The 25,208-nt window shown below is 45.4% G+C and overlaps 1 protein-coding gene across 1 annotated transcript in view; it reads right to left on the reverse strand.

Annotated features, from left to right (window-relative positions):
- Positions 1-1,330: 1,330 nt before the first annotated feature.
- LOC137534714 (zinc finger protein 585A-like) overlaps positions 1,331-25,208 on the reverse strand; it is a 53,928-nt gene continuing 30,050 nt past the window's right edge. The window contains exons 4-7 of the mRNA XM_068256330.1: positions 24,931-25,006; positions 24,743-24,840; positions 14,073-14,388; positions 1,331-7,403 (exon numbers count right to left, since the gene is read on the reverse strand). Coding sequence (XP_068112431.1) covers positions 4,207-7,403; positions 14,073-14,388; positions 24,743-24,840; positions 24,931-25,006 — 3,687 coding nt within the window. The 3' untranslated portion in view covers positions 1,331-4,206. The remainder of the gene's footprint in view (positions 7,404-14,072; positions 14,389-24,742; positions 24,841-24,930; positions 25,007-25,208) is intronic.

A 25,208-nucleotide genomic window follows, 5' to 3' on the forward strand; every position in this document is an offset into this window, starting at 1 on the left:
GACCGGGTAAATACAGAGTGTGGTATTTTCCCGACAAGATTTTTTTATCGCACTGCTGTTTATGAATCGAGGCCTATGTGTAACACGTATACACACAATCTGAACATTGCTTATGTAAAATGCACTATGCAAACAGCTGACTACACTAGTACATTTTCCCACTATCTATGGTGAACAGACCCTATGATAAGCATTGTGTATGTATGGTCCCAAGCCTACGTAGAACTAGGGTGTATTACTTTTTTTCTCACTTTGAGGATTAAGAGTCCAGAGCTAAAAATGACATTTTCTCTTGACTAGTGTAGCAGCATCACTGACAAATAACTAATTAAAGGCCATAAAGCTATTGCATGCAAACAAATACTTCTGTGTGCAAATAATGAAATAAAAAGAGTTAATAGTTCAACATGGGGACTGTAAAACCTTAAAAACTAATCATTCACCTAGGACAATTTTAAACGTATGATTTTAGCTATTAAACACAAGAGTAGCTCTATATATCCGGTTGTTTATCTCATAAAAGGGTTAATTTATGATTGATAGCACAGATTAACAGCGGGAGTAAGTTACTTATCAATGGCCGCTCCTTCCCATATACCACGTGATGACACATCGGCCGCCATACTTCACTAGCGCAGTCATTCTAGTGAAGAATCGCGGCCACTTAGGTCACTATCGCGTGGCACATGGGAAGGAGTGGCCATTGCTAAGGAGGGCACGCTACATTGCCACCACCTCGCATAGCATGTCCGGAGCCCTCATTAAGTCGCTGTTGATTGACTAGCACACGTAACAGTAGCTTACTCCTGCTGCTACGCTATCAATCATGAATCAATCCCAAGGCTCTGTGCTTCCCCAGTGGAGTGCTCTGCTGGGAACAAATTCACAAAGCCTTCAACACTGGCCCTGTCCATGAGGCCAGACTTCTAAAAGTGCCATCACTCTGTAACCAGAGGGCCAGGAAGGAGTGTTTCTAGGGTAACATTTGTAGCTGCACAGATCTAAGTACCTGAAAAGAGACACTTTGTTTGCTCTTCGACAATCAGCAGAACACTTACAGATTCCTTTAGGTTTGGTGCAATATGGCTCTATTGTAGGACTTGCAAAGTAGAAGTGAGCACCATGTAAGTTATGGAGAGTCATATCAGGACCAGTACTATTAGTGTCTTGCCAGGCACTCCCCTGTGTGTGTGTCTAACCTGGTACCTTCCTGTGTGACTGTGGCAGTGACTGATAGAGATGGGTACTGTGTCAGAGTCATTGCAGGTGACAACTGGAATGTGTGTGCAGGAGAGGGTGACACCATGACACTGAGCTATGACACAAAAAGGAAAACACACGTCTGAACTTTTATTATTATTTCATCTTTCTACAGCAGTACAACAACAAAGCAAGATTATACCAAAGGAAACAACACACACAGCTTACCATAATAATAAAAAAAAAAGGACAACAAAGAAGATATAGAATCATCAGGTACAGCAAACAAGGAATAGGCTGCTCTGTTCATTGAGGGCATCAGATATAATTATGCACCTCAAATACCACAGGACCCTCTTGGCTAAAGTACGAGAGAAAAACAGATAAGTTCAAATGTTCATCTTTATGGGAGCTGAATACCATTAAAGATCTAGAAGTGCCCACATATTATGCAGCACTGGACAATAACATACATTGATACAAAAGATGACAGACGTAACAAGGTTATACAACAGAGGAAAAAGTTGTACAAGGCAAACAGGGTACAAGATATGCAATTTGGGGCTGGTTAGGTAGGTCCAGGATACAAGTACGAGGCGGTCATGGGAAAGTAGCACACAATCATGTAGAATACACTAGGGTTAGGTGAAGGATGTTGGAGGACCAGAGTGGGTGGCCACCTGTGAACAAGCTCCAAGATGTAAGTAGGGCAGGTTTTGTGCACAGATTTATAGGTCGGGCATAGAATCTGGATACTTATCCTGAATCAATTAGGAAGTCAGTGTAGGGATTTATAGAGGAAAATGTGGATGCGGAGTGGTGAGAAGAGTGAATGAGTCTGGATGTTTAATGTACAGTATATTAAAAGGATACCCGAAGTGACGTGTGACATGAGGACATAGGTATGTACAGTGCCAAGCACACTATTAACTATGCTGTGTTCCTTTTTTTTTCTTTCTCTGCCTAAAAGAGTTAAATATCAGGTATGTAAGTGGCTGACTCAGTTTTGACAGACAGGAAGTGACTACAGTCTGACCCTCACCGATAAGAAATTCTAACTATAAAACACTTTCCTAGCAGAAAATGGCTTCTGAAAGCAGGAAAGAGATAAAGGGTTATTAGTTCAAAGATTTTAGCTCTGGTATACTTCACCGAATGTGTCATTGAGCAAAAACAATAAAATAGTTAAGACTTAAAAAGTAGATTTAAACACAAAATAAAACTGGAATATCTTATAAAATCATTTTTAGGAAAAGGAAGATAAATACAATTGTTTATTTCATTAGTTTATATTCGCTTCAGGTGTCCTTTAATAGCGGGAGCAAAGTGCAGGACCGGTTTCATGGGACTAATGTGCTTGCCACTGCACTGCAGCTCGTTTTCCTCACTGGCCTAGGATGAGAATGCAGATCAGATGCTTTAAATCTTCTCTGACTCTGCTAAAGTTATCATCGGAAAATCACTATCGATCGGGAGCAGTTTGGACATGTACACGTTACAACTTCCTGTCCGATTACCCATCGATAGGACAGGAAATTGCATTGCGTGTTCCCAGCATTAGGTAAACTGTTTATTTACTGTGAGCACAGGCTTGCCAATATTCCCTATCCTCCTGCAAAAAATAGTTTTTAGTGCAGCTTCCTTTCCTCTATAATCCTACAGAGAGTGTACATAGAGGTGTGAGATACAGACACACATTACACAGCAGTACTGGAACACATCAGGAGATAAAGCCTTGTCCTTTTCAGCTTACAGCTAAAGACGGCTGATAACAGTCTAGCTTTCAATTCTTGTGAGCTCTGAGCTTTATAATTCATGTTGGAAATCTCCGACTTCTGAACTTGGTCACAGAAAGTGGAAGTGTGTGTTGTCTCTGTATTTGCCTTCCTCAGTGTAAATGAGATTGATATCTGGTTCCCATGGAGTGTTGTTACTGCTTCCAAGTATAATTTTTTACAGTGTTTGTTTGAAAATGAAGCAAGGACTATAACTGATTGCTAGAGGCAACCATCTCATATACTTTCCACACTACAAGTCCTGGGTTAGCGGTAATGAGAAGTTTTATGTCTCTCTGAACAAGAGCTGTTCTGGGTGACTTGTAGACAAATAGCAGCCTGATATTCTAAGCTCTGTATGCACAATTTAGGGCTGGTTCACATGGACGGCAGGCGGCATTGGGGCAGCCGGGAAGCCGTGTCGTCCTGGGGTGTCTCGTTCAGGGGCGGTCGTCGGCTTCCCGTCGCGATCAGTGTTCCTCGTCCTCGCAAGGGGACATGAAGCCACGGCAGCTAGCCGACCCTGGATGTCGCATGCGACTTCTAGGGCCGGCTGAAACGACGCGTTAAATCAAGTTCAGAACGGCGCAATCGACAGTAATCGCGACGAGTCCCGAACGCTTGGCGGTAAGCGCCGCCACGCGTTTATGTTAACCAGCCCTTAAGTTTGAAAACAGTGATATGTGAAAACTCTATCTCCAGACCACAATGTTCTCTCACCACTTATTACACACACAAAAAAAAATAACTGAGAAGTATTCTCCCACAAACTAGTGGAGGCAAACACAGAAGGCAACACACCTTCATTTACTGTAACCAAATTCACAAGTCTGTGATTTACAAAGGTTTACAATAGGAATGCAACTGCTGACATACGAGTAATTATCCATCTTAACTATTCCCACTTTCCGAAAACTAGCACTTATTGGACGCAGTGTCACTTTAAAGCGGACCTGAACTTCTTTTCTGCTATAAAAGATAAGAAACCGAATAATAACCTTTAAAAACATTTCTTTGTTGCAGCGGATACAAATCCTGCAATAAATCTGCTGCGTGTCTACTTCTTGCTTTCGTGGAAGCATATAGGGTTAACATCCTGTGTTTACAAATTAGCTGCTTTACTGAGGCAGCTAGCTGACACGTCTGAGATCAAATAACACTCGTGATTAGTCACAGATGAGGGGAAATTAGAGAAGCTAAACTCTCTAAATATATACAGGGTGTATTTCGCTCAGTTTTCCTTTTGTTCTGTGCAAGAGTTCACTTTAAGGTTAGCATTAGGCACCTCTATACATCCTGCATATACGTCTGGGTGTTGCCCTTTTTTATGTGTAATTAAATTTCCTCTGAATTTAAACCGTTTTCCACACTCTGTACATGAATAAGGTCGCTCGTCTGTGTGAGTTCTCTGGTGTTCAAGAAGTACTTTCTTAAACATAAAGGCTTTCCCACAATGTGAGCATGAATAAGGCCGTTCACCGGTGTGAGTTTGCAGGTGGAAATCAAGGTTTTGCTTATGAATAAAAGATTTCCCACACTGTGAGCATAAAAAAGGGCGTTCTCCTGTGTGAGTTTTTTGGTGTACTCGAAGGCGTGGTCTACTGCCGAAACTCTTTCCACATGCTGGACAGGAAAAAGGGCGCACACCAGTGTGACTTCTCGTGTGCATAACTAAAGACTGTTGGTAACTGAAACTTTTGTCACATTCTGAACATGAAAAAGGGCGCTCTCCTGTGTGAATTCTCAGGTGTTGACTAAGGTACACTTTTCGATTGAAGCTTTTCCCACATTCTGAACATGAAAACGGACGCTCACCAGTGTGAGTTCTCTGGTGTACAAGAAGGTCACGTTTAGAAATAAACTTGTTCCCACACTCTAAACATGAAAATCGGCGTGCAGCTGTGTGAATTCTCCGGTGCATAATAAGAGCCGGTTGCTGCCTGAAACTTTTCCCACACTCTGAGCATGAGAAAGGCCGCTCACCCGTGTGAATTCTCTGGTGCGACAGAAGAGCGTGCTTCCGAACAAAACCTTTCCCACACTCTGTACAAGAATAATGACGGTCCTCTGTGTGAGTTTTCTGATGTTTGGAAAGATATTTGCTAGAACGGAAACTTTTCCCACACTCTGAACATGAGAAAGGACGCTCTGTTCGGTGAATAGCTTTGTGCGTACGAAGATCCTCTTTTAGCGTGAAACATTTCTCACAAAATGAACATGAAAATGACTTCTCCTGTGTGTGAGTTTTTTGGTGTTCTAGAAAGGACTTTTCATAAACAAAAACTTTCCTGCACACTGAACATGAAAATGACTGCTCACTTGTGTGCAGTTTCTGGTGTTCAAGAAAGGACTTTGCATAAACAAAAACTTTCCCACACACTGAACATGGGAATGACTGTTTACGTGGTTCACGCGTGTGGGTTTTCTGGTGTATAATAAAAGAATTTTTATAAACAAAACCTCTCCCACACTCTGCGCATGAATAGGGATATTCTCCTGTGTGGCTTACCTGATGTCTAAGAAGTTCTCTTCTTATAGAAAAACTTTCTCCACACTCTGAGCAGGAAAACGGACGCTCCCCAGTGTGACTTCTCTGATGTCTCAGAAAATTTTTCTTGTGGATGAAACCTTTTCCACACTCAGAACAAACATACGGGTACACTCCTGTATGAGTTATCTGATGATTCAATAAATCTATTTCCACCGCAAAACTTTTTTCACACTCCGGACATGAATAAGGCCCATTGTGGGTTTTCATGTGTTGCCAAAGTGAAACTTTATAACTGAAACTTTTCTCACACTCAGAGCATGAAAAAGGCTTCTCACCAGTGTGACTTTTTTTGTGCCAATGAAGAGAATTAATCCGAGTAAAAGCTTTCCCACACTCTGAACAAGAATAATGCCCCTCTGTGTGACTTTTCTGATGTTTGAAAAAACTTTTACTATGAGTGAAGCTTCTGTTGCACACTGAACATCTGAAACAACGCTCAGCTCTGTGAGTTGCTTTGTGTGTAAGAAGATCCATTTTTTGAGTGAAACATTTCCCACACACTGAACATGAAAAGGACTGATCAGGTGTGTGAGTTTTCTGGTGCTCATGAAGGCTCTTCTTGAAAACAAACACTTCCCCACACACTGAACATGGAAATGACATCCTGGGAAAGGACTGTTCACTTGTGTGAGTTTTCTGGTGGGCAAGAAGCATTTTTTTAAAAACGAAAGCTTCCCCACACTCTGAGCATGAATAAGGGCATTCTCCTGAGTGCTCTCGCTGGTGTCGATTAAGCTCTCTTTTCCAAGTAAAACTTTCTCCACACTCTGAGCATGAAAATGGACGCTCCCCTGTATGTCTTTTCTGGTGTGTAGCCAAATATCTCTTAAGACTGAAACCTTTCCCACACTCTGAACAATGAAAGGGGTATGCCCCTGTGTGTATTATCTGGTGTTTTAGAAGTTCACCTTTAGTAGTAAAACCTTTCCCGCACACCGAACATAAAAAAGGACGCTCTCCTGTGTGTCTTTTCTGATGACTCTCCAAGGTTACTTTTCGTCGAAAGCTTTTCCCACATTCTGTGCATGGAAAAGGACGATCATCAGTGTGAAGCCTCGCGTGATTAATAAGAACGGATTTCGTTATAAATCCCTTCCCACAATCTGAACATGAATAGGGGTACACCCCTGTGTGTAGTCTCTGGTGTGCAAGCAGAACGTCTTTCTGAGTGAAAGACTTCCCACACTCTTCACATGAAAAAGGCCGACTCTCTGAATGACTATTCTGGTGTTTTAGTAAATTCCACTTCCGAGAGAATCCCTTCCCACACTCTGAACATGAAAATGGCCACTCGCCTGTGTGAAGTCTAGAGTGATTAATAAGATTATCCTTACATGTAAATCCTTGCCCGCACTCTGCACATGAAAAAGGCTTCTCGTCCAAATGACTGTTCTGGTGTTTTAGTAGATTCCATTTCCGAGCGAATACCTTCCCACACACTGAACAAGAAAGTTGCTGCTGACCTCTGTGAAGTCTAGAGTGACTATTAAAATCAGCTCTATATGCAAATCTTTTCCCACATACTAAACAGGAAAAAGGATGCTCTCCTGCACCACTTTTCTGGTGTGTATTAAAGTCATACGTTTTTGGAAGTATCTGATCACCTCCTTCTCTTATATTATGAGAGGTACTGGGAGGAGCCTGAGCATTCCACCAGTCATGTGACTGGTCAGCACTGGGAAGTCCAGTATGGATATTTGGGGTAACAGGATCTGATCTACCAAAAGATTCGTCTAGCAGAAGACTCCTCAGAGTCAGCTCTGCTGGGCCAGGTATATTCATTCTTGGAGGAGTCCATGTGATGCCATTCTCTTCTCCATCATTACCTCGAGGTACCAGAAGGTGTCCATCTGACATGTTCCCAAAATGTTGTCCACCTGTTGGGAGACAAAAAATCCCAGTTAGTTACCGGCAGCTGTATTTCGGCAGGTCAAGGTGGCTGCAATTCGAAGTATATTGTCCGCCTCCTCTCCTATGAATACACACTCTGTATATTAATTGAAGAAGCATAAGGTTACAGCCATGGCCAAATATATTGGCACCCTTGCATTTATATCAGAAAACACACCTCTTCTCCGAGAAAGCTGTTGCGATTTGCAAAGAGAAAGGAATAACCATTCTGCACAAAACATCAAGAATGGTCATGACAGAATTATTGCCACTTATCACTTTGAACAAAATAACTGTATTTCAAGGATGCGATACGCCTTTAATTAATAGTTCAACTCACTTGTAGAGATTAAAAGGTGCTGGCAATATGGAAATTTAAACTTAAAAAGAAAAAGAGAAGCAGTACCCTCATGTATTTTACCATATATATATATATATATATATATCTCAACGGGAACATGACAGTAAACACCTACTCTGCTCTTTGTTTCATCCTTCTCTGCTAAATCTGCCTGTTAACAGCCCTGATAAGAATCCCCTACTGAGCATTCAGTCTAAAGTAGGCCATACATTAGCCGACCAACTAACCAATCGACCATTCAATTCGATTATTATAAATCGATTGGATGAAAATTAGTGCTGCCAAGCAGGGCTGTTTAGGAATCCACCGACTCAGACTCCTCAACTCCTCTAATTTGCATATTACAATCTTGTTGATTGAAAGTATGTAACATGAAATTCGTATCCTAACTGCCAACGCTTAGGAATTTTAAAAAAAGACAACTGAAGTGAGAAGGATATGGAGACTGCCATATGTATTCCCTTTAGTCATTGACTAAAACTAGTCCTTGGTAAGAGTACTTGTAAAAGGTACAGACCAGAACAAAGAACATCTATCAGGCCCTAGGCAATGTAACTGTGGGTACATGTAAGGGTGATGTGCAGGTACTCTGCAGGGGAATAAGGAGATTCTTCCTCTATTACGCATTCTTCATGCACAATCTGAACCAGGTTTATGGGTGATAGACAACACCTCTGTGTTCAATGTGCACAACATTCTCAGTGGATTCCCTGCAGCTCTGTAGGGAGTGCATATGTAGAGTATAGTACTACTGTGTAACAAAGTAAACCTGAGACAGAGGAAATTAAAGTTTTATACATACCTGGGGCTTCCTCCAGCCCCCTTTAGGATAATCAATCCCTCGCTGTCCTCCGCCACCTGGATCTTCTGCTATGGGTCCAGGTACTTGAGCCATCTGGTGTAGTGCGCATGCACACACTCCGCCGGGAGCGTACTACACCTGCGCAGCAGGTTGGTTGGTCGGGTGAGCGGCTGTACGATGGCCGAATTGCGAAAGAGCGAAGAGACGAAGAAACCCCCACAATGTATAAATGTATGTAGTGTGTGTGCATTTATACATTATCTGTCCGGTGTCAGCCTCCACGCGGTTTCCGTCCATCTCTCCAGGTTCCGCATACACACCAGCGGCACATAACGTCTGATATCAGACGCTATGCGCCGCTAGCGTGTATGCGGCTGTTACCCGGCGATATGGATGGACACCATGCGGAAGCTGCTACAGGACAGGTAATGTATAAATGCACACACATTACATACATTTATACATTTTGGGGGCCGCGGCAGGGTGGACGCGGCGGCTCAGCCGATTTCCTGATGATTTCATACTGAAATTGGACGGGAATCGGCCTGTAGTGTATGGGCAGATTCGATTAGAGACAAACTTATCTTGAATCAGATTCGATTAAAAACAAAATTTGTCTCTTGGTCGAATCTGCCCATAATCTTCTAATGTATGACCACCTTAGCTTTGCCCTGGAATGTTTTGAGTCAGTCTTCTGTGATTTCTTTTCAAGCCCAAGTCTGCCCCCCTTGTGGCTCTGATTTGCTGCTATGTATCCTCCGCCATGAGGCCTGCTGCAAACAAGCTGGATACCCAGGCTGCACTAAGTACCCGTTCACACAAAAAGGTCAGTCCAAAAGCAAAAAGGGCAACACAGAAGCAGAGGGGCAGAAAAGGGGGGCGAGCAGGAGTGCACGGCAGGGAGGGACGTAGTAGCTACATCCCTGCAAGAAGATATGGGGAAATGCAGGGGGGAGGGGGGGGGGGGAGGGGAAGTGGTTAAAAGATAAAAAAAATATGGCAGCCTTCATAGCCCTCATGCTACAGTTGTCATTTAAGTGGATTAATCAAAAACAGACCAAGAAGATAGATCTCATAGAATCATCATTTATGCCTGGTACACCCCATGCAATGTACCAGTCAGATAGATGGGTAAAATAGATTTTCATACAGGTTTTTTTTTATTTTTTTTTTTTTTTTTAATATTACTTCTGTACAAAATCAATCAGGAAAACAATCAGAAAACAGATTTGACCTGACGGAAATTATCGATTTGAAGTAAAATTGCATGGTGTGTACCAGGCATAAGATTTAGGATTATGCCTGTAATGTGATAAAGCGAGAGGTTTATGCACACAACTATTATACATTAAAAAGCCACGGAGGAGTGCCGACCGTTCTTCCTGTTCTTGTTTACAATTAATAGACGTGTTATGACCAGAGAATGCTGGGGCTGAAATCCAGGTCCAAGGCTGATGCCCGTCATCTGATTTACACTGCAGTGCCAACGCCTTCTACCATTTCTCAGAAGATAAGAGGGATCTCAAAATTGGCTCAAAATTCTGATCTAATGGTGGCCACTAATGATCCAATCTTTTTCATCCAATCTTACCAAATCTATGTAGCTGAGTAAACGGAGTGAATATATTGAGTGGATACTTTAGGTAGTCCCTTATATTACATAGAAATGGTAAGATTGGAAGAAATAAATAGATTGGATCATTAGTGGCCACCTTAAAAAAACATACCGTATATACTCGCATATAAGCCGACCCGCATATAAGCCGACCCCCCCAACTTTCCCTGAAAAACCAGGGAAAAATGATTGACCCCCATATAAGCCGGGGGTAGGAAATGCTGGATGGGTGCAGCCCCCCAGTGTGTCCCAGTATAGCTAGTATAGTGCCCAGTATAGGTAGGTAGTGTCCAGTATAGCTAATATAGTGCCCAGTATAGCCAGTATAGTGCCCAGTATAGCGCCCAGTATGGGTAGGTAGTGCCTCAGTATAGCTAGTATAGTGCCCAGTTTAGCTAGTATAGTGCCCCAGTATGGCTAGTATAGTGCCCCAGTATGGCTAGTGAAGTGCCCAGTTTAGCCAGTATAGCGCCCAGTATGGGTAGGTAGTGCCTCAGTATAGCTAGTATAGTGCCCAGTTTAGCTAGTATAGTGCCCCAGTATGGCTAGTAAAGTGCCCAGTTTAGCCAGTATAGCGCCCAGTATGGGTAGGTAGTGCCTCAGTACAGCTAGTATAGTTCCCAGTTTAGCTAATATAGTGCCCAGTTTAGCTAGTATAGTGCCCAGTTTAGCTAGTATAGTGCCCCAGTATGGCTAGTAAAGTGCCCATTATAGCGCCCAGTATGGGTAGGTAGTGCCTCAGTATAGCTAGTATAGTGCCCCAGTATGGCTAGTATAGTGCCCCAGTATGGCTAGTATAGTGCCCCAGTATGGCTAGTATAGTGCCCCAGTATGGCTAGTATAGTGCCCCAGTATGGCTAGTATAGTGCCCCAGTATGGCTAGTATAGTGCCCATTATAGCACCCAGTATGGGTAGGTAGTGCCTCAGTATAGCTAGTATAGAGCCCAGTTTAGCTAGTATAGTGCCCCAGTATGGCTAGTATAGTGCCCCAGCATGGCTAGTAAAGTGCCCAGTTTAGCCAGTATAGTGCCCAAGTATGGCTAGTAAAGTGCCCAGTTTAGCCAGTATAGTGCCCAGCATAGGTAGGTAGTGCTCCCCACGCGGCCGCCGCTGCTATTACCTCCTTAGGCAGCGGCCGCTTCCCAATCCGCGTTCCCCCTCTGAAGTTTCAGCGTGTATCACAGCAGCGCGCCCGGCGCTGCTGCTGTGACGATGCAGAGTGCAGGAAAGAGCGCGGCTCCCTATAGCGGCGATCTGTATCGCCGTTACCAGAGGAACCGCTCTTTCCTGCCCCCTGCATCGTCACAGCAGCAGCGCCGGGCGCGCTGCTGTGATACACGCTGAAACTTCAGAGGGGAACGCGGATTAGGAAGCGGCCGCTGCCAAAGCAGGTAATAGCAGCGGCGGGCGCGGGGGGAGCGGGGAGGGGGGGGGGGGGAGCGGGGCGCGGACCACACACCACTAGACCACCAGGGAAGACTCGCATACAAGCCGACCCCCCAACTTTTGACCCCCTTTTTGGGGGGCTTGTATGAGAGTATATACGGTAACTGTCAGACATAAAATAAAAAAATAATTCATTTTTTAATCTGGTAAACAAGTAATACGGATGCTAACCAGGCAAGCCAAAAATTAAAAATCGCTATTACTTTGTTGTTGATAAAAGATAATGCCCCAGTTTACCTGACTCATTTGGTACATTGCCGCACAAAGGAAGTTGCAAGGCATGCTGGGTTGTCTTTTTTTTTTGCTTCTTTACTACCCCCTCAGACTTAACTAATTCAGCCTGATTAGTTGAAGACTCTTTCCCTCCTGTTTTCCTGTCCCACACCACTGTTCCTCTCTGAATATTTCTCAAGCTACAGAGTCACATAATGACAATGCACTTTTCTATTACAGAGCTGGGTGGTAGTGTCCGAAGAATGTGTGTGTTTGCATTGGCCGCCCTCCTCCCATAGTAAGGGAGGAAATGACATCAGTATTGGCTTCAGTTAGAGGGAATTAAGATGGCAAATGCCTGAAACAGAATGCTCTTCATTTACTATATAATATTCACTGAAATCAAAAAGGTGGACAGTGCAATACATAGGTTATGTAAATAGAGCAAGTATTTATCTACTTATATATGTGGGTTTTTTTTTAGTTAGTATTGCTGACAGCTTTAAAATGTGACCCATACATCAAGAGGTTTGGCGGCTTATGAAATGGAAGTCTGCTGGCTACCCATACACCACACACCAATTCCCGATCACTTTCAGCATAAAACCTTCCGGGGATTCGCCTTGTGACGCCGCCTCACCCCAAATGTTTTATGTGCCCCTTCGGTGTCCATGCATTAAGATACTTTACCCGTCTGCTGCACTTTTACATTGGCATGTGTGTAACATCACACATGCTCCCCACAAGCTATCTGTCGGTAGTCATGTAGGACACAAATACGGAGGTAGAGCGGACACTAAGCAGACACAAGCGAGTTGCGAGACAGGTAAAGTGCTTTAATGTATGGGCACCAGTGTCTGAACCTGCAGAGAGCGCAGTGGTGTGTGCCTTTCCTCCAAACCCCCCCCCCCCCCCCCCCCTCTGCTGCCACTAGTGTCTCCATCTGCAGAGAGCACAGTGGTGTGTGCCTTTCCTCCAAACCCCTCCCCCTCCCTGCTGCCACTAATGTCCCCATCTGCAGAGAGCACAGTAGTGTGTTCCTTTCCTCCAGACCCCCTCCCCCCCCTGCTGCCACTAATGTCCCCATCTGCAGAGAGCACAGTAGTGTGTTCCTTTCCTCCAGACCCCCTCCCCCCCCTACTGCCACTAACGTCCCCATCTGCAGAAAGCACAGTAGTGTGTTCCTTTCCTCCAAACCCCTCCCCCTCCCTGCTGCCACTAATGTCCCCATCTGCAGAGAGCACAGTAGTGTGTTCCTTTCCTCCAGACCCCCTCCCCCCCTGCTGCCACTAATGTCCCCATCTGCAGAGAGCACAGTAGTGTGTTCCTTTCCTCCAGACCCCCTCCCCCCCTGCTGCCACTAACGTCCCCATCTGCAGAGAGCACAGTGGTGTGTTCCTTTCCTCCAGCACCCCCCCTCTGCCGCTAGTGTCCCCATCTACAGAGAGCACAGTGGTGTGTGCCTTTCCTCCAGCGCAGTGGTGTGTGCCTTTGCTCCAACCCAACCCCCCCCCCCGCTGCCACTAGTGTTTCCATCTGCAGAGAGCACAGCGACGTGTTCCTTTTCCTCCAGCCCCCCCTCTGCTGCCACTAATGTCCCCACCTACAGAGAGCGCAGTGGCGTGTTCCTTTCCTCCAGTTCCCCTCCTTCCCCCACTCTGCAGCCACTAGTGTCCCCACCTGCAGAGAGAGCAGTGGCATGTTCCTTTCCTCCAGTCCACCCACCTCGCCACCTGCTGCCACTAGTGTCCCCACCTGCAGAGAGCACAGTAGCGCGTTTCCTCTCCTCCAGCCCCCCCCCCCCCCCCCTGCTGCCACTAGTGTCCCCACCTGCAGAGAGAACAGTGGTGTGTTCCTTTCCTCCAGCCCCCCCCCCCCCCCCCCCTCTGCTGCCACTAGTGTCCCCACCTGCAGAGAGAGCAGTGGAATGTTCCTTTCCTCCAGTCCACCCACCTCGCCACCTGCTGCCACTAGTGTCCCCACCTGCAGAGAGCACAGTGGCGCGTTTCCTTTCCTCCAGCTCCCCCGCCATCTGCTGCCACTAGTGTCCCCACCTGCAAAGAGAACAGTGGCGTGTTCCTTTCCTCTAGCCCGCTCCCCCCCTTCATCTGCTGCTACTAGTATCCCCACCTGCTGAGAGCACAGTGGCATGTTCCTTTTGTTCCAGCCTCCCCCCCCCCTCCCCCATCTGCTGCCACTAGTGTCCCCACCTGCTTACCTGTGTTGATATCTACAGGAACGTCTTCTACTTTAACAATTCTAATCCCTTCATCTTCTGTCTCTTCTTTGTCCACTTTTATAGTCATGATGTCACTGTTCACTGTAGACTGTGGAACCCTCGTCACATATGTCTCTTCTTCCTCTTTTATTGACCTCATGTCACCCTCCTCGGTAGTCTGCTGATCACCACTCACATAAGTCTCTTCTTCTTCTTCTTTAATAGCCCTCATAATATAATCCTCCTCCACAAACTGCTGATCACTCCTCACATATGTCTCTTCTTCTTCCTCTTTTACATCAGTCTCCTCTTCACACTAAACCCACAGACATGAAGAATGCCATCTTTAGCACACTAATATTAATGAATAAGTAATCGCAAACATCAAATTTTTTCTTAAAAGTCATCCACCTTAAAAGGGTACCTGTAGTCAGGGAGTAAAAAAAAAAAAAAGTTACCACAGTAGGAGAAGCATCTGGAAGGTCCTCTAGATGGTCCAGAGGCTTCTCCGATCTTCCTATGCCCCTCCTACGCTGTGACCCTCTGTACAATCTTCAACATTAAATGTTGAAGATTGCTTGTGGCCACGTTCCCTCCTGTATGAGCGCGGCCGCACTACATAGGCGCAAAGTACTGCTCACTCCTGTAGTAGGGAGCCACTTGTGCAAAGGTTTTTTCTCAGTGCAAGAGCATCTCCATGCTCTTGCAAAGGCACAAACCCACGGGCACCCTTACAGTGTGGCTGCGCTCGTAGAAGGAGGGGAGCGTGGCCGCAAAGATGCAGAGGGTCCCGGCTATCAGCAGCGGGGTCGCAGAAGATCGAGAAACCTCTAGAGGATCCCAAAATGGCACACTCACCTTGCCCCTGTGCTGCCCCAACCCACTGCCTGTGGTGGTGCCCAGTTCTGGGAGACTCTTTAAGTACTGTCTGTCGGTCGGGCAGCATTAGGGCCAGGTGAGCGTGCCATTTCAGGCAGCTTTGGCTGCATGAGGTCATGTGGTGAAGGCTGGTGATCCAATACAAACAACAGGTGGCCTACATAGCTGGAATTATATCCAAGTCTGGATAAAGAGAGGATGAAAACCGCTACCCTCTTTGCTGCCACTGGCTAGAAATCTAGGAATGCAGAGTCCCACAGAGTGTAACCCCCTTCCAGCCGCCCTCTGCCATTCTGCCTCAGGGTGCCACTCCTCAGTGCTGGGGTACATTAAGTACAGAAACCGCGGCATAGAGGTAGGATGGGAGGTGGAGAGAGGAAGCCGGTGACTTGGAATGCAGGAGAGGTGGCTACACACTACACGGGTGATCTGAGGAGGACGGCGCGGGACATGACAGCTACAGGGGGCTGATAGAAGCCCCAGGTAAGTGTCAGATTCTGAACAAAGCCTCAAACCCAACATGACAGACCCCATTCCAAAAATAAACACATGCTTAGCTGGGCTTCAGGAGTGATTAAGTGAAAACTGGCTTTGAAGAGAACCAGAGACAATCTAAAGAAAAGATTTTATACAAACCTGGGGCTTCCTCCAGCCCCATACGCACGGATCGCTCCCACACCACCATCCACTGCTGCCCGCAGCTATGAGAACCGGCTCCCCGCTCTTCCGTCAGTCGGAGCCAGTCTAGCGCAGGAGAAGTGCGCTCTTTGCATATCTCTCCAGCAGCCGCTGCAGAGATACATAGAGGGCGCACTTCTCCTACGCTAGACTGGCTCCGACTGACGGAAGAGCAGGGAGCCGGTTCTCGTAGCTGCAGGCAGCAGTGGATGGTGGTGTGGGAGCGATCCGTGCGTATGGGGCTGGAGGAAGCCCCAGGTATGTATAAAATCTTTTCTTTAGATTGTCTCTGGTTCCCTTTAAGTAACACGGAAGTGAAAAATATGTATGATATAATGATTTGTATGTGCAATATAACTAAGAAATAGAACATAATGCTAGGTACACATCATACAATTTTCTGTTATATTTTCTGTTGGAAATTATCTATCTAACCATCTATCTGCCTAGCAATTAAGCATTGTTCTACTCAGCAGGAGATAACCAGAAGACAATGCACCAGAGATAATGATTTTCTGTTAGGTTTTCTTTTAATTATTTTCTGTAAAGTACTGCTAGAAAGCAGTACTTTACAGAAAATAATCAACAGAAAATCGTATGCTGGGCATACACGGTTCATTCTTACCACTCGATTCTCCAGCTCAATCGTTTTGCCGCTCGATTCCACAGTCAATGCACTTTCGCTTGTTTTTGTTATTTTCCATTCACTGCAATCCGGAATTGACCAGCGAAACGATCGGTCGGGAGATCGGACATGTCGGAAATTATCTATCGAGCCATCTTAATGAGATTCATTAATCAAACGAGCCGTGTATGTCCAGCATAACAGAAAAACCTAACAGAAAATTATATGGTGTGCACTAGGCATTAATAGCTAACTACACAGAGAATTCAATGTGTGCATTAAACACCAAGTGAACACCTGACATATCTGGCTAAGCAAATTTGGCCTAATTGGCTATTCATGAGCCAATGCTCATGCAAATATGTATTCGCTTTTGCATGCCAGCCTATGCAGGGTCAAAAACCAATGCCGCAAAGCGGTCGCCCTGCGGGAATTAGTACATTAGCACTATCCAGGAGCGCCACGGGGAGGCTTCCCAATGCCCCCATAAAAGCGGGGGACCGCTGGGTCCCAGGCGCTCTCACTGCCTGGGAACCACAGCGGCACCCCGGAGGGGGAGGCTGGGTGGCGCAGGCGACCTCTTTGCGGCATTGGTATAAGTTGGCATGCGAAAGCGAATGCATATTTGCATGAGCATTGCCTCATGAATAGCCAATTAGGCCAAATTTGCTTAGCCAGATATGTCAGGTGTTCACTTGGTGTTTAATGCACACATTCAATTCTTTGTGTAGGCATTAATAGCTAAGAAACAAGTCATATTGTTTCCAGTACAGGAAGAGTTGAAGAGGAACTCCAGTGAAAATAAATAAAAAAGTGCTTCATTTTTACAATAATTATGTATAAATGATTTAGTCAGCGTTTGCCCATTGTAAAAGCTTTCTTCTCCCTGATATACATTCTGACATTTATCACATGGTGACATTTTTACTGCTAGCACGTGATGTCAGTGGAAGGAGATGCTGCTTGCTTTTTTGGCAGTTGTAAACAGCTGTAAACAGTTATTTACCACAATGCAACAAGGTTCACAGACATTAAACTGCCAGGAGTATCAAGGTCCTCAGAGTTTCTTGTGGGGGGGGGGGGGGGGGGGGGGTCACCACAATATTAGCCATACAGAACCCCCTGATGATACGTTTGTGAAAAGGAATAGATTTCTCATGTAAAAGGGGGTATCAGATACTGATTGGGATCACGTTCGATTCTTGGTCACGGTTTCTCTTTAAGAAACTTCACTTGTTATCTATGCAAAAGAGCTTGTCTGAGCTCTGCAACACAGTTTAGGACTTGGCTGTTTTCCGAGCACTTGTACATCAAAGAAACAGTGAAAGACAGCTTCAGATAAGGTTTTTGCTGCTCAAAGTTCAAAAGGTCATTAGCTCTGCAAACCATACACCGTATTTTAAACTATAATACTAGGTATACACGATACAATTTTCTGGCAGATTAACCTGCCAGATCGATTTCTTTCCAACATCTCTGATCTGAATTCCGATTGATTTTCCGATCAATTTCCATAAAAGTGAATGGAAATCAATCAGAAAATTGATCGAAATTCAGATTGGACATGTGGGTAAATCTGCCAGAAAATTGTATCTTGTGTACCTAGCATAAGGCTCGTTTCACACTTGTCCGGTTCCAGAACGGATCCATGTCAAATTGATCCATTTCCCTGAAAAAATGATCCCTTTGACTCGAATCTGATCTGGATGTAGGGCACGTTCCGTGTCTGCGCGTCGATTGCTCACCTGTCCTGCCGCCACCACTCGTCCAGCCGCTTGGTCCATTCCACAGCCTGGAGGCCAGCAGAATCATGGCTCTCCAAATGCTGCAACAGGCCAATTCTGCATAGCAACAGGGAGAATTTTCATTGGTTCAACATGAACCAATGAGAATTCACTCTGTTGCTTAGGATTCCCATTGGTCTATTGCAGCCCAATGGAGAATCCCCATGCTTCTGTCAGCCTCCGGGCTCTTTAGAATGGACCGAGCGGCGGTGATGGACGGCGGGACACGTGAGTATGATGTCACAACGGTTACAGGATGCAGCTGAAACGGGCGTCGCGCCTAGACAGTGTACCTTCTCATAGGCTTGAATTAGACACGTTTTCCCGTCCATGAAAATAAAATATGAGACTTCTTTCATTGCTACTAATGTTCTATAAATTACCTGTACTACACATACAATTCATTATATCATAAGTTTCTGTTTCGCTTCAGTGTCACTTTAAAGGAAACCTGAGCTCTAAGTATTTGCTAGATTTATACTTACCTGGGGCTAGAGTTGGGCTGAACGGTTCGCCTGCGAACGGTTCCATGCGAACTTCAGTGGTTCGCGTTCGCGTCCCGCAGGCGAACTTTTGCGGAAGTTCGGTTCGCCCCATAATGCACCATGAGGGTCAACTTTGACCCTCTACATCACAGTCAGCAGGCCCAGTGTAGCCAATTAGGCTACACTAGCCCCTGGAGCCACTCCCCCCCCCTTATAAAAGGCATGCAGCGGCGGCCATTACGCTCACTCGTGTGCCTGCGTTAGTGAGAGTAGGGCGAGCTGCTGCAGACTGTCTCTCATAAGGAAAGATTAGTTAGGCTTAGCTTGTTCCTGGCTGCATACCTGTTCTGTCAAGTGAACCTGCCACTGCATACCTGTTCTGTGAACCCACCACTGCATACCTGTTCTGTGAACCCACCACTGCATACCTGTTCTGTGAACCCACCACTGCATACCTGTTCTGTGAACCCACCACTGCATACCTGTTCTGTGAACCCACCACTGTATACCTGTTCTGTGAACCCACCACTGCATACCTGTTCTGTGAACCCGCCACTGCATACCTGTTCTGTGAACCTGCCACTGCATACCTGTTCTGAGAACCCGCCACTGCATACCTGTACTGTGAACCTACCACTGCATACCTGTACTGTGAACCCACCACTGCATACCTGTACTGTGAACCCACCACTGCATACCTGTACTGTGAACCCACCACTGCATACCTGTACTGTGAACCCACCACTGCATACCTGTACTGTGAACCCACCACTGCATACCTGTACTGTGAACCCACCACTGCATACCTGTTCTGTGAACCCACCACTGCATACCTGTTCTGTGAACCCACCACTGCATACCTGTTCTGTGAACCCACCACTGCATACCTGTTCTGTGAACCCACCACTGCATACCTGTTCTGTGAACCCACCACTGCATACCTGTTCTGTGAACCCACCACTGCATACCTGTTCTGTGAACCCACCACTGCATACCTGTTCTGTGAACCCACCACTGCATACCTGTTCTGTGAACCCACCACTGCATACCTGTTCTGTGAACCCACCACTGCATACCTGTTCTGTGAACCCACCACTGCATACCTGTTCTGTGAACCCACCACTGCATACCTGTTCTGTGAACCCGCCACTGCATACCTGTTCTGTGAACCCACCACTGTGTTCCTGTTCAGTGAACCCGCCACTGCCGTCACTACACAAACAGCTGTTTGCGGTGCGTTACACAGTGAGTTTGGTGTGTCAGTGTGAAGCAGTACCTTAATTACACTACCTAATTGATGTATACACATGCAAGATGTTTTAAAGCACTTTAGGCCTGTCATTTAGCATTCAATGTGATTTCTGCCCTTAAAACGCTGCTTTGCGTCAAATCCAGATTTTTCCCGGGGACTTTTGGCGTGTATCGCACTCCGCCATGCCCCCCTCCAGGTGTTAGACCCCTTGAAACATCTTTTCCATCACTTTTGTGGCCAGCATAATTTTTTTTTTTTTCAAAGTTCGCATCCCCATTGAAGTCTATTGCGGTTCGCGTTAAAGTTCGCGAACCACAATAGACTTCAATGGGGATGCGAACTTTGAAAAAAAACAACAACCCGCGAACCTAAAATCGGAGGTTTGGCCCAACTCTACCTGGGGCTTCACCCAGCCCCATGAGGTGCGTAGAGTCCCACGCCATCCTCTCCATTCTTTATATATCACTCCCGGTGATCTGGCCAGTTGCGCTCTTCTGCACATGTACGGCCAGGCCTTCATCACATCACGGCTGGACTATTGCAATGCCTTCTATGCTGGCCTTCCAAAAAAAGACCTGCACTGCCTGCAGCTAGTACAGAATACTGCCACTGACTGCTAACAAACCAACCTTGCCATTGCCACATAACACCAATCCGTTGCTCACCACACTGGCTACCCATAATGTTGTGGAGAATACTTTTCAATACTAACGTTCAAATCCCTACACGACCTAGGAAAAGGCTAGAGAAAAGGAGTATACCAGGCCACTCAGAGTGCAAAAGAACAAAACAAGAATCACTTTATTGAAATATGCTTGATGTAATTTGCCTTCTTAAAGGGAACCAGAGAGGAAGCACCCTTGTGTATTTTACCATGTATATCAGTAAGAACATTAGAGAAAACACTTACCATGCTCTCTGTTTCCTCCTCACTGCTAAAAGTGTCTGTTAACAGCAGTCACAAGAATCCCAGACTGAGCAATTAAATCTGGCTTTGCTGGGAATAATTACAGCTGAGTCATTATAGCAAAGCCACAAGGGGGCAGGCTTGGGCTTGAAATAACACCACAGAAGACAGACTTAGCTATAATCTTTCTGTAGCAAAGCTAGACGGAGCAGCCTGACTTCTCAGTCGGGGATTCTTATCAGACGTGATAACAGTCAGATTACACAGAGAACAATGAAACAAAGGGCAGATTAGGTGTTTACTGTCATGTTCCCACTGATTTATAAGGTAAAATACAAGAGGGTGCTTCATCTCTGGTTCTCTTTAAAGCGGAAGGAAATTTGTAATAATTCAGCTATACGTGAACATTTGTTGTTACCCACAATGCACCACTACTGAATATGCAAATTATTCAGCGCTGCGTAAAATGTTGACGCTTTATAGATACAATGAATAAAATAAATCTCTTTTCGCCCCTGTAAGCAAAGCTAGCATCCAGAACCGCTGGTGTATAGTAAGCTTATAGCTTTAAGGTCTCTTTTATCCCCCTATACACTCCTAGTAGTTTGGTTCACCCTGAGCTGCTTGGTTACTTGACAAATAGTTGACACCAGGAATTGCTTTCTACACACAGTTAAAGCCATTAAAAATTGTAAAAAAAACAACAAAAACAAACAAAAAAAAAAAAAAACATGGAACAGAACTGGATTGGCCAGAGGTCGACCTCTAACCCATACCACTCCATACACCCTCTAAAGGCCCACACACACGTCGGATTGTCCCGGACGGGTCGTTTGAACGTCCCGTAGTTCAGTCGTCCGCACGCCAAATCGGGCATGTACAGTCCGTCGTTCGGGTGATAAGACTGATTTTGACAGGACCAGTCTTATCACCCGAACGACGGACTGTACACACGCCCGATTTGGCGTGCGGACGACTGAACGACAGGACGTTCAAACGACCCGTCGTTTGGAAAAATCCGACATGTGTATGGGCCTTTACACTGCAGTGGCCACCTCAAATCTAGGAGTAGACTGCGGAGCTTGGAGGAAAAAAAAAAATCAACATCAAAAGTAATTTATGCTACATCAACAAAGTCTGCCTTCTTCTCACAAAGGCAACAGAATACTAGTTCCCTGTTTAAACAGCAAATCCAGCCTCAAGGTCTTCAAAGGGACATGAAAGATGAATCACAGCAGCTTAATGACACTTCAAAGGAGTGTAGATAAGCCAGCAGACCAATTATTAGCACAAGGCAGCTAAGCAGAGCAGACATGAAAACACAGGCAGCTGGGCTCTATGAATGCAGAAGCATACAGATAGAAATGCTGAAGCTTAAAGCGGACCTGAACATAGAACTTCTCTCTGCTCTAAAATATACGCAACAGCATAATAACCTTTAAAGAAAAACATTTATTTATTTGTTACAGCTCATACAAATCCAGAAATAAATCTGCAGTGTGCCTACTTCCTGCTTTCATGGCAGCGGACATATTGGTGACATCCTGTGCTTTCAGTTGAGCTTATCTGCTGTGGCAGTCAGGTGACAACGGAGTAATCAAATTACAGCTTGTGATTAGACACAACTGAGGGGGAATTAGAGAGGAAATGCCCTAAATACAGAGTGCATTTCTCTATGTTTCCCTCTGTCCTGTGCAAGAGTTCAGGTTCACCTTATAGCGGATCCGAGATGAAAAACTAACTAGAACAAGTAACTTGTCTATATTTTTTTTCTAAAGTTTAGATAGATTAGACAGCAAATCTAGCTGCAAACAGCAGCAACAGAATATTATTATTTCTTCCTGTGATACAATGACAGCGGCCATGTTCTGTTTGTAAACATTACACACAGGAAAGCTGATAGCATCTTCATCCCTCAGCTCAATCCCTTCTCCTCCTCCCCTCTGCCCCTGAAATCTATAGCTAGTAACACCATCCCCTCCTCCTGCCAGGACTGAGCTCCCATAAGCCCTTGCTCCTGTCTGAAAATGCCAAGGCACTCTAAAAAGCTGTGGGCGTGGCTTGTTTAGTTTATAGGGAATTAGGGTACTAAAACAAAAACAAAAGTATTTGGCTTGAGGAATGCCCTATAAACTATATGTAAGGAACACAATTATGCAATGAGTAAAAGTTTATCTCGGATCCACTTTAAGACACATCCTGTGCTTTCAATTGAGCTTATCTGCCGTGGCAGTCAGGTGACACGGGAGATATCCCATTACAACTTGTGATTATACACAAATGAGGGGGCTTTAGACAGCCTAAACACATACAGGGTGCATTCTCTGTTTTCCTTCTGCCCTGAGCAAGAGTTCCACTTTAACACTTGCAGACAGTCTTACATCAGCAGCCTGCGTGTTGATCTCACCACTCTTGTTTCAATGTCTCACCACTCTCACAGCTCTTTCTCCAAAATCAAAGTACATGTAGGCAGACCAGGCACCGTCGCTTCACTGTTTTAGTCCTCAATTCATGCCATGAGCAATGCATACATGACAGTCATTGTTCAGACAATTGCATCAAACCTGACTCAGAGGTGGTGTGGAGGTGTTCGCGTGCCAAGGGGGGAGTGATAAGAGGACGGCACTACAGCCGTTTCGCGCCGGACTGGCGCTTGTTCACGTGCGAGTGTCCTGTAAACAAGCAGCACGTCTCTTAATATATTCCAAGTGCCGCATACAAGTGTTTGAGGTGAACAATTCCACACTATATACTGGAAGTGCAGGTTCGAGCTCCTGCCCCCAATAATCTATGATCCGAGTGCCGAGTGTTTCTCTTTCTATAGTGTACTACAGCTTGTGTCACAAACAGGCCCGAGATCTACCCACTGCCACTGAACACCATGCGGGGATCAGTCAGGGTTATCAGGAACATACCAACCACACCATCCAGGCTCCGCCCACCTATGCGGTTCAGCCAATTGGCCTTCCGTCAGGGTGTGGTACACGACCTAGGCTTTGGATGCCTGAATAATTTGTTGCAACGGCATCACACCTCCTACAACCTCAGACCAGAATGATCCAATAACTTGACAACCCCCAGAGTCCAACTAAAAACCATTAGGGCTCGTTTCCACTATCGCGAATCCGCATGCGTCCAACGCATGCGGATTCGCACATGGTATGCAAGTGGATGGGCCTGTTTCCACTGTTGCGTTGGTGATGTGCGCTTTTTTCAGCGGTGAAAATAAGCACAAAAGAGCCAATGATTTCGCCTGAGAGTGGAATGCATGCGAATCGCATGCAATGTATTTAATAGGGAAATCGCATGCGTTTTCCCCATGCGTTTTTTGCCGCAAATTCGCATAGGTACGATGTAAATTCACACAGGCAGTGACATGGTTAAAATTGCATATACCCTCACCTATGCGAATTCGCGGCAAAAAACGCATGGGGAATCGCATCCGCATGCTATTTTATCAGCGGTGGAATCCAGGCGATTCCACACCGCAACAGTGGAAACGAGCCCTTAAAGCCAGAGCTTTCTGTCATGTTGCCCCTACCCTGTGGAATGCCTTGCCAAACTTAATCAAGACAGCTCCAACCCTGGACACATTGAAATATTTAAATCAAAACTGAAAAGTCACCTGTTTATGTTTAGTCTGGCATTTAAGATCACATAGCTTGTTCCGTTGTACACATATCACTATATACTGATCTGAGACAAGCTTATCTGCTTTGGGTGCTATGGGAGAAAATCGCTTTACAAATGTCTTGTTGGTTACAAATGTTTTGTTGTTAAATCACACACCTGAAACAAGCATGGCTCTAACATTGTCAGAAACATCTGTTCTGCCTATGCTTGTTTATGGTCTATGGATAACAGTAATAGATGCAGAGGATCAGCAGGACAGCCAGGCACTGTGTATTGTTTAACATTACAACACTTTACAGCTCTATCATTCCAGGTTACTTTTAGAAGGTTAATAGTAATAAAGTAAAGGAACACACAGTCATACCAATATTAAAATACTGATCAGTTTGGAAGAATGTTTTAGTTCCTGACTCTCTGTTCCACCTACCTGATAATGGTGGGGGATGGTGTGATCTTCCTGTGGACAATCCAGGGAATAAAGAGGACCTGTACATCTCTCTGGTGGGTTTCTGTAACTGGATCCCTCTGTAGGAAACACACACACACACTGACTGAATATATTGTCTCAGATGATTGGTGGAGGTGAGGGGTGGAGGGGAGTAAGTGTTCTCTTACCCAGTGACATGAGAGGCGGCTGATTCTCCATCATGAAGTTATCATAGAAATCCCTGTGTCCTATATACTGCCACTCCTGTATGGAGAAATAAGACAGTCACATCCTGAGAGCTTATAGGAACCTGACACATAAAAGGGGATGCAGTCACCATACAGACACCCCTTTTTGTTACTGAATAATGTCTCATAATCCTCTGCACTGCTCACCTCTCCTCTTACTGCAATCAGTGTGCAGACCAAAGTGGTTGCTGCAGGATCACTTCCATGAAGTCAGTGGA

The sequence above is a fragment of the Hyperolius riggenbachi genome, chromosome 10, assembly GCF_040937935.1.
Source record: "Hyperolius riggenbachi isolate aHypRig1 chromosome 10, aHypRig1.pri, whole genome shotgun sequence".
In the NCBI taxonomy this organism is placed as follows: Eukaryota; Metazoa; Chordata; class Amphibia; order Anura; family Hyperoliidae; genus Hyperolius; species Hyperolius riggenbachi.